The following is a 15,013-nucleotide window of genomic DNA, read 5'->3' as shown; positions in this document are numbered from 1 at the left end:
GCAGGGAGACGCAGGAGGGGGTGTGGCAGTTGTCCTGGTGGGAGAGGGTTGTCCTGACAGACCCCTCAGAGCCCCACCTCTGGGACTCTCTGACCCCTGGCCCCCCACCCAGGACTTACTGTGGGGGTGTCGTGGTGACCATGAGTGGAGATTGGAGATCGAAGGGATTCCCAGCCTAGCTGCCAGAGAACGTGGGGCACCCATGCAAAGAGGAACCGGGTTACTGGGGGCTGTGTGCCTCCAGATTCTGGCCCAGAATCAGAATGCTGGGTTTATCTGCTGGCTGGCTGGCTGGCTGGTTAGCTAGTGGGTGGGGGTTGGCTGGTGGATGCATGAGGGGGGTGAGTAGCTAGTGGATGCGGGGTGGCTAATGGATGGTGGGGGGCTGGCCGGCTAGTGGATGGGTGAGGGGTGTGGATAGCTAGTGGATGGGGGCTCCTGGTGGATGGTGGGGGTGGCTGACCAGATAGTGGGAAGATGGAGGGATAAATGACACCATCATGAGCTGTTGGCTCCGTCTGCTCCAGAGCACTCCTCTTCCGCATCATAGAAAGAGCTTCGGGCCTGGGGGGCCTGATAGGAGCCACTGAGCCATGACCCCTGACTTTCCTTATTACCCTCCTGCACTCTGGGAAGCACTCAACCCTTCTCGACTTCTCAGAGCCCCTTTGCACCAGAGTCAGTTCTTGGTTTTTTCCTTCCCAAACCGTCAGACATTTGGCTCTGCAAAGCACCGTCCCAATCCACCCCATCTTTCACTGGCATTAGAGGAGAGGCCCAGAGAGTTACTTTCCTAGCACCCAGCCCCTTCTTGGAGCTCCCTCGGGGCCTAATGGTCTGCTCCTGGAGCAGGGGCTCACAGAGGCATGCAGAGGCTGGTGGCAGTGTCCCCTTGGGCTTTATTGTCACAGCCCTCCCTCAGACCCTGCTCTGGGCCGGTTCCCAGTGCCAGGCGAGCTGGGCCAGCCGTCTCAGCGGGAGCTGGCACGTCTGCTCAGAACAGCTCAGGGATGATGTAGTCGCTGTGGACACCATCGATCAGCCCTTCCCCGTTGTTGTGGACAAACCAGCAGGCGACCTTGGTGCCGATGCTGACATCCTTCCTGTAGTCTTTCTGGGAGCCCCTGGGAAAAAGGAAAGAGACACTGTGATGCAGTGTGGACCAGACGGCTGCTAGCCTTGTGGACTTCAAGCAGGAAAAGTGGTGTGAAGTTGCTCTTCTAAGAATCTAGAACTCTTTGGACAAGAAGGAAATGAAATGATTAGCTCCTTCTAGGGAGCTGAGTTTGGCCTTTTCCTCATTAGGAAGGGCCTATAGGGGGGTCAGGACCCTGGAGGGAAACGAGGGTAGGTGCCCACAGGAGACGAGAGCCTGCCAGACCCACGGGTGTGGGCGGAGAGGACTCTCCAGAGGAGTCCCGTCACCTGGTGACCGTCAGCCGATGGTTCTTCACCACCATGGTGGCGTCTGGCTTTGTGGGGTCAGAGCCTGGGTGGATGTCAGACACTTCAAAGTCAAAGGGATGGAAGAATTGTCCTGGAACAAAAAATATTCACACTGTCGGCCCCTGCACGCTGTGAGCCCCTGCCAACACCAGAGGGAACATGGCCACCGGCCTTCCGGGGTCGACGCAAAGGCTGACGGGGTGTTGGGTGCTGAGTCTGGAGCAACTGGGACAATCTCTTCTGGGGTGTCTCCCCTCTACCACGTGTCCTGAACAATCCAAAGCTTGAATGTTCCATACCCAGCAGCCCATGCGTCTGTGCCGACATCCGGTGACTGTCCACCACGTAGAAACCCAGGAAGTCCTGGTGGACAGGATGCTTCTTCCACACCTGGTGCAGGACGACCACAAAAGTAACCCCATCTCCGAAGGAGACCACCATGTTCTTCTTCCTGTTGATTGTCACGGACAGCCTAGGAGAGAAAAGGAGCTCAGCAGGTGGATCTGGCGGCGGCCATGACACTGGGCATCTGCATCCAGGGCGTCTCGGGAGGGCCGTTTCCGTACACGGCACCTAAGAGCACACAGACTCTGCAAACTATCTCAGAGACTCTGGAAACTATCTCAGAGAAGGTTCCTCATGTGTGTTGACTCTGCCCTCTACTAGGTGGATCCTTTTTCCCCCATAAGGAGGAACAGGGCTGTCCTGGGAGTCTGGAGACCAGGGATTGAGCCTCAGCTCAGGCACTGGCTTCCTGTGTGACCTGGGCTAGGTTCTGCCCCTCTCAGCACTTCCCCGGGAGTAACAGCCCTGTCCCGCCCACTAGGCTCTGGGTGACTTGAGGAGAGAGGCTGAGCAGTCTGAGAAGGTTCCAGTTAACGAGCTCAGCCAGAGAAGGAGAAAATGGGGACTAGCGTGTATTCAGTGTGTAGGTCCAACTAATGCTTACATCCGTGCAGCCCTTCCCTCAAGATCTGTCCTGTGAACTGGCCAGCTACCAATCCTGGCTGAGGCCACGCAGTCACCCTTTCCTGGGCAAGGGCTGAGCTCTGAGGCCACCCGTCTCACCTGTGACCCTGTGGATCTTCTGGGATCCCCCAAAGGCTCCTCAGACCCTTGGCCTGAAGTGCTCCTCAGAGACCCGGTGGGAGGCCTTACCCATCCTGTGAGATTGTGACCGTGTCCAGCCAGCTGAAGGTGCTCTGTGCAGCTCCGTTCCATAGGGTGACCTTCTCTGGCGTCACCTCCATCCGGAAGTCCATGTGAGCACTGGCAATGCCCAGTTTGCCAAAGTAAGTCTTTCTGGTCTTGGGGTCAGAGTTGCCTCCCTTCTCGCCAATGATCTGCCCGTTAACTGTGAGGCCTGCCGGAGGGATGGGGCAGTGAGGGGCCAGCGAGACCTTCTGAGTCCTCCAGCCAGCCTTGCTGAGGGGGAACAGCATGGAGTCCCCAAAGTGACACCAGGCCTTCAGAGCCAGCCCTCTCTGGTCTGGACACTCCTGGGTTACGCTGGTGGCCGAGGGCCCATGCTGCAGACTTGACCGGTCTGGACCGGGAGTGGTGTTCACAGAAAAACTATCTCCCAGACACGGGCTGTCCCCGAGCACCCTCAACCCTGACCATCTCTCCAACACAGTGGGGTCCTTGGTGAGCCTGCGGCTCTGGACAGCCCCTCGCGGTGTAAGCTACACATAAAGATGACGCCTGATGGGCAGAGTGAGGCACTGGCCGCAGCCGCAGCCCCAGCCCCCACCTGTGACAGGGTCCTGAATGAGGCGCAGCACCGTGCCTGGGTCTTCGTCGATGTTGAAGCAGATGGCATCGTCTTTCTGCGGGACTTGGATGATGAAGTGGGGGTCCCCGTCCACTGAAGGGGCGTCAGAGAAAGGACTGGCTCACCGTTCCAGGAGGAACCTCCCCTCCCATCTTGGCCCCCGTGGGTAGATTCCTAACAGGTAGGAGTCGCTGGGCCCTGGGGCCCAGGTCTCACCCTGGGAGGAGCAGGGGGCACTCACCGTAGTAGTAAGGTGTCTGAGGAGGCTGGTAGCTGGCTGCGGACGCAGAGGGAGAGAGGCTGAGCTAAACAAGCGGGACGGGGGAGGCGCCAGGACCCCCAGCCAGGGTTTGGTTCATGCCCCTCCCCTCCCTGCTTCCCTAGGTGCTCAAGCCACCCCCATCTCCTCAGGCCCCCAACTGTCTGCCTGTTCCAGAGAGCTGACTCAAGAAGACTCCAGAAGGGAGTGGGACACAGGGCTAGTCTCTGGGCAGTGCCCTCTAGGTTGGGGGCGGGGGGTTTCGGGAGGGGCAGGGGCTGTGGCCACGGGTCTGTACTCACTCAGGTAAGCCATGGAGCGCGCCACTGAGGAAGGAGACCAAAGGGCAGGCGTGAGCGGGGTCAGAGGGTGCCTTCTCCCCCAGCCCCATGCCTCTGCCTGTCCTAGGGCCACGAGTCTCCAGTGGAACCCCAACCCTGACAGGTGGAGGCTTGGGATGCGACTCCTAAGGTAGGTTTTAGAAATGGGAGCATGCCCAGGGAACTCCTTTCGAGGACGGGTGGAAATACAGCTGTAATTTCTAGATTGAGGCAGAATGTAATGTGGCTAAAATGTAATCCACGAGATCGTCTGCTTCTCTGTCATGAACAATGTTCACAGCAGAAGCCATCCCACACCCCAGAAGTCCCTCTCCCCAGAAGCTCACAGCTGTCCGTTGTCCTTGGGTCTGAACCTCCCCCCTCCCATGCACACTCCTGTGCCCATGTCTGCCCACCAGTGACAGCCTCTCACAGCCCCGTGCTAAGGGCAGAGCAGGCAGCCAGGCCAGAGGCACTGCTCAGATGGCGCTATCTGTCGATGGGGGTGGAGCCATCGGCAGCGGGGGCTGGGAGGCCCTGCCTGGTCGGGGAAGGGGCTTACTGGCAGCGAGGATGCGATTTGATAACGAGAGAGGTGCAAAGTGCTATGAATCCTGGTGATGGGCCTGGGCTGAAGTCCCACCTGCTGACTAAGTCCTCTAACTAATAGACGTAGGCTCTCCATGCCTCCGTTTCCTCGCTATAAAACGGGAACAATGAGAGGACTCCTTTAGAGGGTCGCTGTGGAATCAACGGAATGTCAGTGCCTGACCTGAGAATGGGCTAATTTCTGCAGATCACGGAAAGCTGATTGTCCCTCGCTAGTCGGAGGAAGCCACCTCCAAACTGCCCACGAGGACCTCCTGAGGCTCAGAGAGGCCAGACCGCAGTGGCTCATGGGTTGGCAACAGCACTGGGACCTGGGTGCAGGTGTCCTAAGGGCCCCTCCCTGGGCTTGGCACTTGGAAAGGCCTCCTTGGTTCTCTCTTGTTCCCCTCCTGGGACACCTGCCCAGCTGCTGGCTGAAGCTCACCTTCTGTGTCCACAGGCCCTGTGCGGGAGGAAGGGGAGAAATGTGTTAGGATCCGCAAACTCCTGGTGTCGACCAGTGCTACCGACTTGCTGCCCGCCCCAGGCTGTGGGCCTCCCAGCAGACAACTCCTCCCCATCCCCAAGGGCATTATCGCCTGGAGCCAGGAGCTCCTGGAGGCCAGGGATCTGGCCTGGACCAGATCTTTGCCTCCTGTGTCTCCCCCAGCCAAACCCCCATCCTCACACCCAGGTAGGTACAGGGCACTTAGGAGTCCCCTCTTCGAGTCTGGTTGAGCAGGCCTGTCAAGCCTCCAGCACTCGAGGCCTTTTCCTCTCACAATCCCCAGGCACGTGCTTTGGGCCTAACTTTCAAGCTGGAAGTTCTTCCTGTCTAACTGAGCACCTCTATGCTTCAGCCAAAGCCTCTTTCCTTGAAATCACCCTGGGCAAGGTGTGCCTTGACTCATACCCCTTTAGAGATGCAGCGGCCTCTCTGTTCACCCCCCCCACGCACTGTCCATGCTGATGGCTTCACTCCCTCCACAGCATCCTCCCCAAACCTCAGCCAGGTTTCCTTCTACGCCCCCTGGACCTGCCCTTCTGGAGCAGGGCTGGTTCTCGCCAGCCTGGTTTGTTCCTCTTCTAGGCACCCAAGTCCCTGGGTCTGGAAGGCCTGCGAGTTCTGGCCTGTACTCTCCATGCCCACCTTCTCCAGGCTTGTCAGCGATGGCAGTCTGGTCTTCGTTGTCCTCGGGCTTGGTCACCACCATGGAGGTCAGTGGAGTCACAAAGTGGTACTTGAGGGACAGGTCCAGGGCCTGGGCAGTGAGGTTCTCCTTCTCCTCGCCATGGGCATTCTTGCTGTGGGGAGGGACAGGAGTGTCAGCCGGAGAACAGTTCCCCGCCTGACCTCCTCTGCTCTGGCTCCCAGAACCAGGCCAAGAGCCCCAGAGGCAGCCCGGGAGAGCCTTATCCCAGGGTAGAACCCTCCAGTGCTCAGAAAAGACTCGTTCACCAGCTTCTTGGGACAGACAGACAGCCTGTGTCTGAGGCCAGGCCTCAGTTTCCCCACTATAAGATAGAAGAAGCTTGAAATGGCATCACAACAATCATTCATGACAGTGTTCCTGTGCTGAGCGCTCAGCCCATCCCAGCCCCTGCTCCAGGGACTTTATAGGCCCATGCTCCCGAAAGGAAGGCTGACAGGTGCTCTCCAATGGGCCCAAGCTCTGCCTTCTGGGGGCTGAGGGCAAGGTCCCAGCCTTCATTTGTGTTCAGCCTCCCCATCCTTGTGGGCCCACACTGGCTGTGGGCTACAGAGTGCTGAGGCCCAGATGTCAGGCTGGGCTCTGCCCTGGGGAAACCATCCCGTGAGGCTGGGCTGAGAAGAGGGGAAGGCAGCTGGGACCGCACGTGGAGGGGCACATTCTGGGGAGTGGCTGCGGCTTCTTCCTCTTGGGCTCCCCCAGAGCACAGCCAGCACAGGGGCAAGCACAGGTAGGGTGTGGGGCAGTGTCGGGGGCGCAGGGGTGGGGTCTGGCTATGGGAGGGGTCATCGGCATCACCGCTTCTCCAACAGCTGCTCAATGGTGAGGTAGGCCCAGAGCCGCTCGATGTAGTTCCCAAAAACGTAGTCCTGTTCCTTCAGAGCCTTTTCCATTTCCTTCATGTCCACCTCCTCTGTGAAGGTCAGATCATTGGTGGCCTGAACGGGGGTGAGAAGAGGCCAGAGGCTTGCGGGCTGGAGGCCTGGACTAGGTGGCCCCATTTCGAGGGCTACCACTGCTGGACCGTCAGCCAGGAGGCCAGAGCCCCATCAGTGCTGATCCCCCATCCACAGCACACGTTCCAGCCCTGGCCCAGCTCACCCCGTGGCCCCTAACGTCCGCCTTAAAGTTGTTCATGTCCTCGTCCAGCAGGCGCCCAGCCACCACAATCTCCGAGCCGTCGTAGAAGTGCTGGTACGCGTTCTGGGTGCGGTCCTGGATGGCGTTCTCAGGGTACTCTACCTCCACGCCTGTCAGCAGCGGGTTGGCCACCTCCTCGTAGAAACCCTGGAGTCCAGGACGGGGACCTGGTCATCTCAAGTCAAAGGGTGGGCATGGAGCAGACAGGCTGGTCAGGTCCCCCCTGCTGCCTCCCCATGTGTCGATCCCCCAGGCTGAGCCGGTTCCGGGTCTTGATCTTCACTTCCCTGTGGCCCTGACTGTGCCCTTCAGTTTGTGGGAGACTCCCCTGACCCCCCACCCACCTCCACCCACTAGGAACAGCCTGGGAAGAACAGAAAGGTAAGCACAGAGTTCTTGGCACATAGAAAGTACTTGAGAACTTTTGCTGGAAAGAAAGTAAGAAAGAGAAAGCAGAGGAGGAGAAGCTGACAAGAGGAGGTGACATGGGCGTGAGCACAAGGGTCAAGAGAGACGAGGCAAAGGCATGAGGGGTCAGTCTACTGCAGAGGTGTAGACCCGGGGGAGGATAGGGTCAGCAAACTTAGCTATTGAAAACCCAGGACGTGCCGTTGAATTTAAATATCAGGTAGACAACAAATTCAGTTTTAGTGGAAGTATGTCTGTTAGGGGATGAATTGCATTTCCCCAAAGTCCATATGTTAAGATCCTTTCCCGCAGGATCTCAAGATGTGACCTTTTTTGGGATTAGGGAGGTTACAGAGGTAATTGAGTTAAAATGAGACCTCTGAGGGGCGCCTGGGTGGCTCAGTGGATTAAGCCTCTGCCTTCAGCTCAGGTCATGATCTCAGGGTCCTGGGATCAAGCCCTACATCAGGCTCTCTGCTCAGCAGGGAGCCTGCTTCCCTCCTCTCTCTCTGCCTGCCTCTCTGCCTACTTGTGATCTCTGTCTGTCAAATAAATAAATTAAATATTAAAAAAAATAAAATAAAAGTAAAAAAAAAATGCCTTTGGAGCAGGTCCCAGTCAATATATCTGGTGTCCTTCTGAACAGGGAGCAGTTCGGGCCCAGAGACAGACACCCACACAGGGCCGATGATGCGGAGGGACAGGGAGAAGGTGGCCATCCACGAGCCAAGGAGAGACGCCTGGAGCAGACCCTGCCTTCACAGCCCCTGGAGAGGAGCAGCCCTGTCACACCTGGATCTCGGACTTGTAGCCTCTAGAACAGCGACACAGTCCATTTCTGTGGTGGGAGCCCCCCTCCGTGGTACCTTGTTGCAGCAGCCGAGCAAATACACAGCACACCAGGCCGCCCTGAGGGCATGCTTACACTACAGAATTGTTCAGTTTATCGGACATTCATATTCGACCCCCTGTTTGGTCTGGCCATCCCATGGAGGAAGCAGGTCTATTGTGTGTAGCCCGAGGACAAAATCGACCACTACTGATGGCTAAGAAGTAGCTAGAGGTCCATGTGAGCCCAAGAGGAGGCACTTTCTAACAAGTAAATGTGTCACTCAGTGGAACAGCTGCCTGAAGAGGTAATGAGCTCCCCACCCCTGGAGGTATGCAAGACAAGGCATACCTGCAACTGCAGGTTGGCATCGGAATCCTCATAAATGCGCCGGGCCAGCCCATGGTTCTCCAGAGCCATGTTCTCCAGGAAGTTGTAATTCAGATTGTTGCCAAAGCCCAGGTTATACAAGGGGAACTTGCCCCCAATGGCGTTGCGTACATTCTCTTGGATTTTTTCAGGTCTGCTTTCCCCTGCAGGAGAAAGTGGTGTTCGCACTCCAACCACAGCCCAGCAGCGAGCTGGCTCAGCTCTGCCTGGAGGTATCAGACTCCTGCCCATGCAGAGCTGGTGGGGTCACTGTCACAAGCCCGTGTCGGGGCAGGGGGGTAGTCCTCGGCAGGGGGAGACAGGACACCGCCTTTGAAGGGCTCCCGGGCCACTGGGAGAGCCACCCGAGATCTCGCCACACGCCGGCTCCGGAGCCGCCCGCCTCACCAGCGTTGGCGTCCCCATCCGTCAGCATGATGACCATGGAGGTGCTCCTCTCTGGGACCCTGTGCTCCTCCCGGGCCTTGTCCAGCATGCTGATGGCCCTCAGCAGCGCATCGTTGATGTTGGTCACTGGCACACAGACACGGACAGCGCCGTGAGACAGTGTCCTCGGGGGACCCAGGTGGAGGAGGTCGGGACAGCAGGCCCCACTCTTGGACCCAAGGGTGCTGTTGGCCAATGCATGGCGGTGCTCCGTTGGTATTGGCTGAGTGACTCAGCGAGTGGGGGCTGAATGACTCATTCTTTCAATGCGGACAAAGGACCAGCCTCATGGGGCTGCCGGAAGGTGGGTGTGAAAGCAGTTTGGAAAACTGTCAGATGGACTCCCAGGCCTGCTTCCTGGGAGAAGAGGGGAGCCATAGTGACGTCACTTGTCATTCTCCCTAAGACAGCCCAGGATGAAGGCTGTCCACGGCGTCATCTTGCTGGGACTAGCAGGGTGCCAGCATCACGGGTTAGAGAAAGGAAGAGGGGCCTCCCCAACCCCACAAAGAAGACACCCCACTATCACGCCTGAGACCCACGCCCTCACTCCCATCTCTACCCCCAGCTAGGCTCTGCAGGGCTTAGCCCAGCGGAGTCTCCGCCCCAAAGCACGAAGGAGGCGGACGGCTGAGGCCAAGGGGCGAGGTAGGACCTGTCGGCTCTTCCCTCCCATCTTACTTCCTTGATCGCGAATATTCTTCACAAATGTCCTGGCCTCCTCGATGTTCTCGGGAGTGGCTTGAACTAAGTTGTCTTTCCAGGTGGTCACATCCCCACTGAACAGAATGAAGTTCAGGTAGTCCTCCTGCTTCATATCACCCAGGATCTTGAGGAGGGCGTCCTTGGTCTGGGAAGGAGAGAGAGCCACAGACAAGAGGCTGGGAGGGAGCGGCCGGCGGCCAGCCAGCTGCCTGTCCTCCCAGCCCCGCTGGCGCGGGGGGCCTGGGCTCTTTGTAACGCTCTGTGCCCTTTCTTTAAATCCTGTCTGTCCCCTCCTTCCTCTTAACACGGGAAACATCAGCTCTGTCCCCTCACAGACAACTCTGTCCCCACCCCCGACCCCCACAGTGAGGCAAATACCTGCTCCATTTTCCGACCGTGCATGGAGCCGCTGACGTCGATGACGAAGACCACGCTCTTGGGCACCACCGGCAGGCCTTGAGGTGCAAAGAAGTGCACGAAGTAGCCGTTGACTATCTGGGAAGGGGAGAGAGAGAGACAGGAGGCCACATGCCCTTGGCGACTCTTGCAAACAGAAGCCAGACATTTACCAGCTCCAGAAAACAACGGTCCTTGCACACATCCACCGTGGGGTGCCGCACGAAGGCTCTGGACCGTCTGTCATCCCCAGGCCGCGCAGGAAACTTGGCCTTGGGCTGAGGACTGCGGATCTGGGCACGAGACGCCACTGCAGCCCCTCCTGTGCCAGCTCCCACCGCCTCGGGGGACAGAGGACCAGTCAGCCCAGCAGGGCTGCCAGGCAGGTACCTGCACGTTGGCTGGGGACTCCCTGTTCACGTCGTAGGTGATGATAAAATCCCCGTTGATCAGGGAGTCTGTGCAGGTTGGGCACGAACGCTGCTGGTCCATGCTGGGCTTGAAGGACACGCGGCCCTGGGGGAGGTGACAGAGGGCCTCGCTCAGCTTGGCCGGGGCCTGTGGACCTTGTGCTTCCCTGGGGAGGGAGACAGAACCCCCACAGGAGGAGCCCAAAGGCAGCAGCTGGGGGGCGGGCGCCTGTGCAGTCCAGCTGCTGTCCAGAACGCTTTGGCCTTCCTGAGCACCTCGGGAGGGAGGTGGGGGGGCCCAGGGCGAACTCACTGCCCTGCAGAAACCACCAGCCCTTCCAGCACATGCTCCTCGGGCGTTGACTGGGAATTCCTGAATGACTAAGGTTTGCTATTCAGGTGACATTTATTTATTCACTGCCCATGATGAAAAAGGCCCCTGGAATGGCTGAGGTTCTTGGGAACCGGAGCCAACCATCAGCACCTAGAGATTTCCTTTCATCTGTCACCCCTCAGGGCAGTCAGCTGATCTAAATGATGCCCTCTGGCCTCAGTGTCCTTTTCTGTAACATAGACAATAAATTGCACCGACTACTTCCCAAGGTAGAATGAGACTGGGCCTTATGAATGAGTCCCCTGTCCCCCATCCTCAAGGCAGCTGGGACCCCAGATCACAACAGCACTAGCCCTGGCCTCCAGCACCCTCACCCCCAACCTGGGTGGCCAGGGAGAAGTGATGGCGGTGAGTCCCCCCCTCCCCCTTCTCAGCCAAGCCGTGGGCTTCACGCTTATCCCTTTAGTGTCGGGGTTCCTGCCCCTGTCCTCCCCCCAGGCCTGAGAACACCACCTTTTTCCCTGAGAAGGACTTGGTGAGGGCGCTGCCCAGGAGGTCATTGGTGATGAACGAGGCCTCAGCATCCAGCGAGCTGATGCCCTGGGGCTCGTAGATGTCTGCCTCAATCTGGAACGTGCAAGAGGAGGAGAGGTCACTCGGCGACAGCACAGAGGCCAGCCTCCAGGACAAGGCCAAGGGGATGGAGAGGGTCAGTGAGGGAGCAGGGACAGCCTCCCGATAACTCCTGATGGCGAAGCCTCGTGTCTCCCACCAAGAAAAGGACCTCAAAGGCTTGTAGACAGCTCGGTGACCCCAAGTCTCTCCCACCACCTGCCATCTAGTGCCCTGCACCGCAGCACTAAGGCATTTCCTTTGGCTTTCAGCTCGGACACTCCGCAGCCCTGGTGGGACTGGACCTCTGCATTCTCAACCCTGCTCAGTGCTCTGTCCCAGCGCCCTTCCCCGCAGCCCTCCCCCCTCCCCGCACACCTGCACGTTCACCCTTGTCCTTTCAGCACGGCCTGCAGGGTGGTTGATTACCTCAAAGTGCTTGACCAGCTGCTTGGGCTGGACCTTCAGGAACATCTCATATTTGCCCTTGTGCCTCTTCAGCAGCTCCTCGTAGGTTAGCTCGAAGGTGACCTTGCTGCCCGCCGCCACATTGACGGAGACTGTGAATTTCTCCAGCTTCCTCCCTGAGGCCCTGAATGGGGTGTAAAAACCACCCTGCAGACTGCACCAGCCCGCCTGCCTGGGCCCTCGGCTCAAGTCCAGCCGCATGGAGAGACCCTCCGCTCTCTGAGACTTGCTTGCCCCCACTTCCAAGTGGGATAATGTCGTAAGCATCACGGGCACATAATGCTGTGATCATGAAACAGTACTGGGAACCTGGGCCGCTACTGTCTGCGTCTCTGAGAGCCCCTGCAGCCCACACACTCTTTCCAAGGCGGGGGGGCGGTGAGGCGGGGGAATCTTCTTACTTGACCAAGCCGGCTGTCTTGCCCTGGGACACAGCCTTTTCATACTGCTTCTTGGCGACTTCCTTCTCCTTGACATTCCCGGGGTAGGTAACACCATCGATGGTCCTACAAGGAAGGAGAGTTGGGGGCTCATGCTGAGCCAGACTCCCCACCCCCACCCCCTGGCCTGGAGCCAGCAGCCATGGCGACACCCACAAGGTGAAGTTGGTGATGAAGGCCGTTTTGGGCAGCTCCACGTCAAAGGACACCTCCTTGGCGGTGTCTGCACGGTTGACAGCTCTGGTGGTGACGACATTGTGAGCAAATCGGGAGGTCACCTTGCAGCTGATCTTGGTGCTGTAGACCTCGATGCCATTGACGACCTGCAGAAGGGGACAGTGATCGACCTTTGGGAAACCAGGCCTTCAGCCTAGCTGGTCCTCCCAGGCTCCCCCTGCAGACCCCAGAGCCCCTGCCTGGTAAGTGGCCCCTCCAGTTTCCCAGGCACCGTGACTGAAGCCCGGGCGTCATCCTCCATCTTTGCATTCAATCGGCCACCCTGGTTCTGGAATGTTCTGTCCTTTCTAAACACCTCTCTCCCCCTTGGAGACCAGGGGCTCCTTGGCCAGCAGGGACCTTGTCTGATTCAGCCTTTGTCTCTCCTTGTTCCCTGGCCCCACAGGCTCCTTAACTCAGTGTGCCTTGGAGCTCAGCACCAAGAAGCCACTCAGGGAAGGGTTTTGCACCATGAGAAGGAACTTCAGGATGGTATTGCATGTGTTGGTGCCAAGAAGGGGGGAGAGGGGGAGGAACAGGGTGAGGGAGAGGGGGAGGAAGAGTGAGAGAGGGAGAGTCAAGTCTGACACTGTCCCATCTCCCACTTAAACAGACGAGGGAGAGGGGGAGGAGGGGGAAGGGGGACAGGGAGAGGGAGGGCACTTGCTCTGTGTCCTTAATTCTGGATCTGTGTACATGCAGCTAGCTGTAGCCAGGAAGGTCTTATAAAAATCCAAGCCTGACCCTTTCCGTTCTCCCACTTAAACCCTCTTATGCTCCCCATCACCCTCAAGACAGTCATCCCCATGGCTCCGAGGTCCTCCAGGAAGGTCCCATCTCTCTGATCATCTGTGCTCCGGCCACCCCGTGTCTCTGGCCCTGGAGCACCTGCACCAGCTCTTCCTGCCCACCTCCACTTGGAAAGAAATCACGTTCACATGCACCCCAGCCCTCCTCCTCTCCTGTGGTAATTGCTTGATTCTGTCCCCAGATGGGCACTTATTTCCCATGCCAAGGGGACTGTGTGGGGAGGGCCTTCGTGTCCCAACACCTTCTCTCCAGTGGGGCTGGTGGACTGAGGGAAGGTCTAGGGAGACATCTGGCTTGAGCAAGATGTGAAGATGCTTCATGAGGCTGTGTGTCCCCTGCACACAGGGCCTGGTACCATCAAGAGCTGGGTAAGTGTTTATAGGAGGCCGGGCTGGTGGAAGAGCGGTCCTGGGCTGTTTCCAGGGAGGTCCGAGAGCGCGCTTCTGTGGCACTGCTTCCCAGGGGTCTTGAGTGGCATGGGGTCTGCCAGGGCAGGGGCTGGGAGCTGTCTGCCGACTGGGAGGGACCTTTTATTACGGCCCACCCCTTCTGCTATTGGGCAACCAGCTCCATTCTGCCCCGCCGCACCCCACCCCATGCCCGGTGAAAGTTCTCACCCCTTCCGGGAGGCTCCGTTTCTGCAACAACAAAGACAAACACAGGAATCAGTCCAAGGCCAAGGCCACTATGGCCTGAGAGCAGGCTCTGCGTTGAGGCCAGGGTTCAGCAGTGATCTCCCATACACATACCTCTCGAGGGGCTTTGGACATAGGACCCTCCCAGAGCCACTTCAGAGTAGGAAGGGCTCTGAGTAGATGGGGAAACTGAGGCCCAGGTAGGGCAGGTCTCCAGGTTTTCCAGGGGAACAGGTCTGGGAGAACCAAACCAGCTATCTCCCTACCCCACATACCCTGACTCACCCTGCCTTTCCCTGGACCTCGAACCCCTGAGGCCTCCCCTCTGAGGACCCCCACCATCCCTGCACCTCCGCGAGGCGAGGCTCAGCCCTTCCTGGAGTCCTCTGCGCTTGTCTCAGGTGTGGACCCGCACAGCCCCTCAGTGAGGTGAGCCCTTTCTGCTGCTTGCCCATTTGATAGATGGGGAAACGGAGGCCAAGAGAGATTTAAGAGCTCAATACCCAGCCTTGTCCCCTACAGCTCACTGCCTAGCCTCCTGCCTCCTCCTCTCCCTCCATAGATGACGGTCCATCCTGTTGCTTCTGCCCATGTGACAGGCTCAGATGGCAAAGATGGGACAGACTTACCCCCAGGGGCCGGGAGGGGATTCTTGGGAAGCCAGAGGCTGCCAGGCCAGAGAACAGGGCCAAGACCAGGCAGGGCCTCCACGCAGACGCCATGGCTGAGCACGCAGGCCTGGCTTGCGCTCCTTATATGGTGAGCCTGGTGTTTTCCAAGTGAGGTCAGTGACCTGCAGTGTCAGGCGGGAAGAGCGGGAGGTGGGGGGCTCCCTGGGGAACTGGGGCGTGGGTGGAGTGACGGGCCCTGGATCCGCCTGTGCCAAGGGGGCCCACAGAGACTGTCAACAGTCAACAGCGTTGGGACATGGAGGCTCCAGGGGAAAGCAGACTGCTGCGCGTTGGCTCATGGGCCGGGGCTCCCTGGGTGTGGGTTCACAGGGCGTGGAATCACACTGAAAGCCAATGGCGTCTCAGCACTGTTGCCTGTTACCTGCACCGCTGGCATGGCCTTGGAGCTGGTCTCCTGGAAAGAAGCCCCCAGCCTTCTCCAGGCAGCCAGGGTGCAAAGTCAGGGCCATAGCCCCAAGGCTCCGACCTCTGTGGCCACACCCCTTGCTCATTACACTTCTCCGG

The 15,013-nt window shown here is 58.7% G+C and overlaps 1 protein-coding gene across 1 annotated transcript; it reads right to left on the bottom strand.

Annotated features, from left to right (window-relative positions):
• Positions 1-876: 876 nt before the first annotated feature.
• Positions 877-14,573, bottom strand: ITIH3 (inter-alpha-trypsin inhibitor heavy chain 3). Its single transcript, XM_045992131.1, has 22 exons — positions 14,447-14,573; positions 13,800-13,820; positions 12,313-12,479; positions 12,118-12,222; positions 11,678-11,840; positions 11,150-11,263; positions 10,283-10,408; positions 9,875-9,991; positions 9,473-9,641; positions 8,753-8,878; positions 8,327-8,508; positions 6,700-6,885; positions 6,397-6,536; positions 5,538-5,692; positions 4,833-4,850; positions 3,782-3,805; positions 3,462-3,497; positions 3,200-3,313; positions 2,605-2,809; positions 1,746-1,918; positions 1,426-1,537; positions 877-1,124 (listed from the first exon to the last, which is right to left on the bottom strand). The coding sequence occupies exons 1-22, from the start codon at positions 14,537-14,539 to the stop codon at positions 995-997; spliced, it is 2,676 nt and encodes an 891-aa protein (XP_045848087.1). The 5' UTR covers positions 14,540-14,573; the 3' UTR covers positions 877-994.
• Positions 14,574-15,013: the final 440 nt, after the last annotated feature.

Source organism: Meles meles, chromosome 20 (assembly GCF_922984935.1).
Source record: "Meles meles chromosome 20, mMelMel3.1 paternal haplotype, whole genome shotgun sequence".
NCBI classification, from domain to species: Eukaryota; Metazoa; Chordata; class Mammalia; order Carnivora; family Mustelidae; genus Meles; species Meles meles.
This window is presented reverse-complemented; position numbering and strand designations above follow the sequence as displayed.

Bases quoted from the DNA above. Each gene is read 5' to 3' on its own strand.
- ITIH3 (XM_045992131.1), bottom strand. From the start codon at position 14,539: ATGGCGTCTGCGTGGAGGCCCTGCCTGGTCTTGGCCCTGTTCTCTGGC. The intron at 13,821-14,446 runs GTAAGTCTGTCC...TTGTTGTTGCAG, and splicing joins TCCCCTCCCGGCCCCTGGGG to AAACGGAGCCTCCCGGAAGG. The intron at 9,642-9,874 runs GTATTTGCCTCA...TCTCCTTCCCAG, and splicing joins ACGGTCGGAAAATGGAGCAG to ACCAAGGACGCCCTCCTCAA.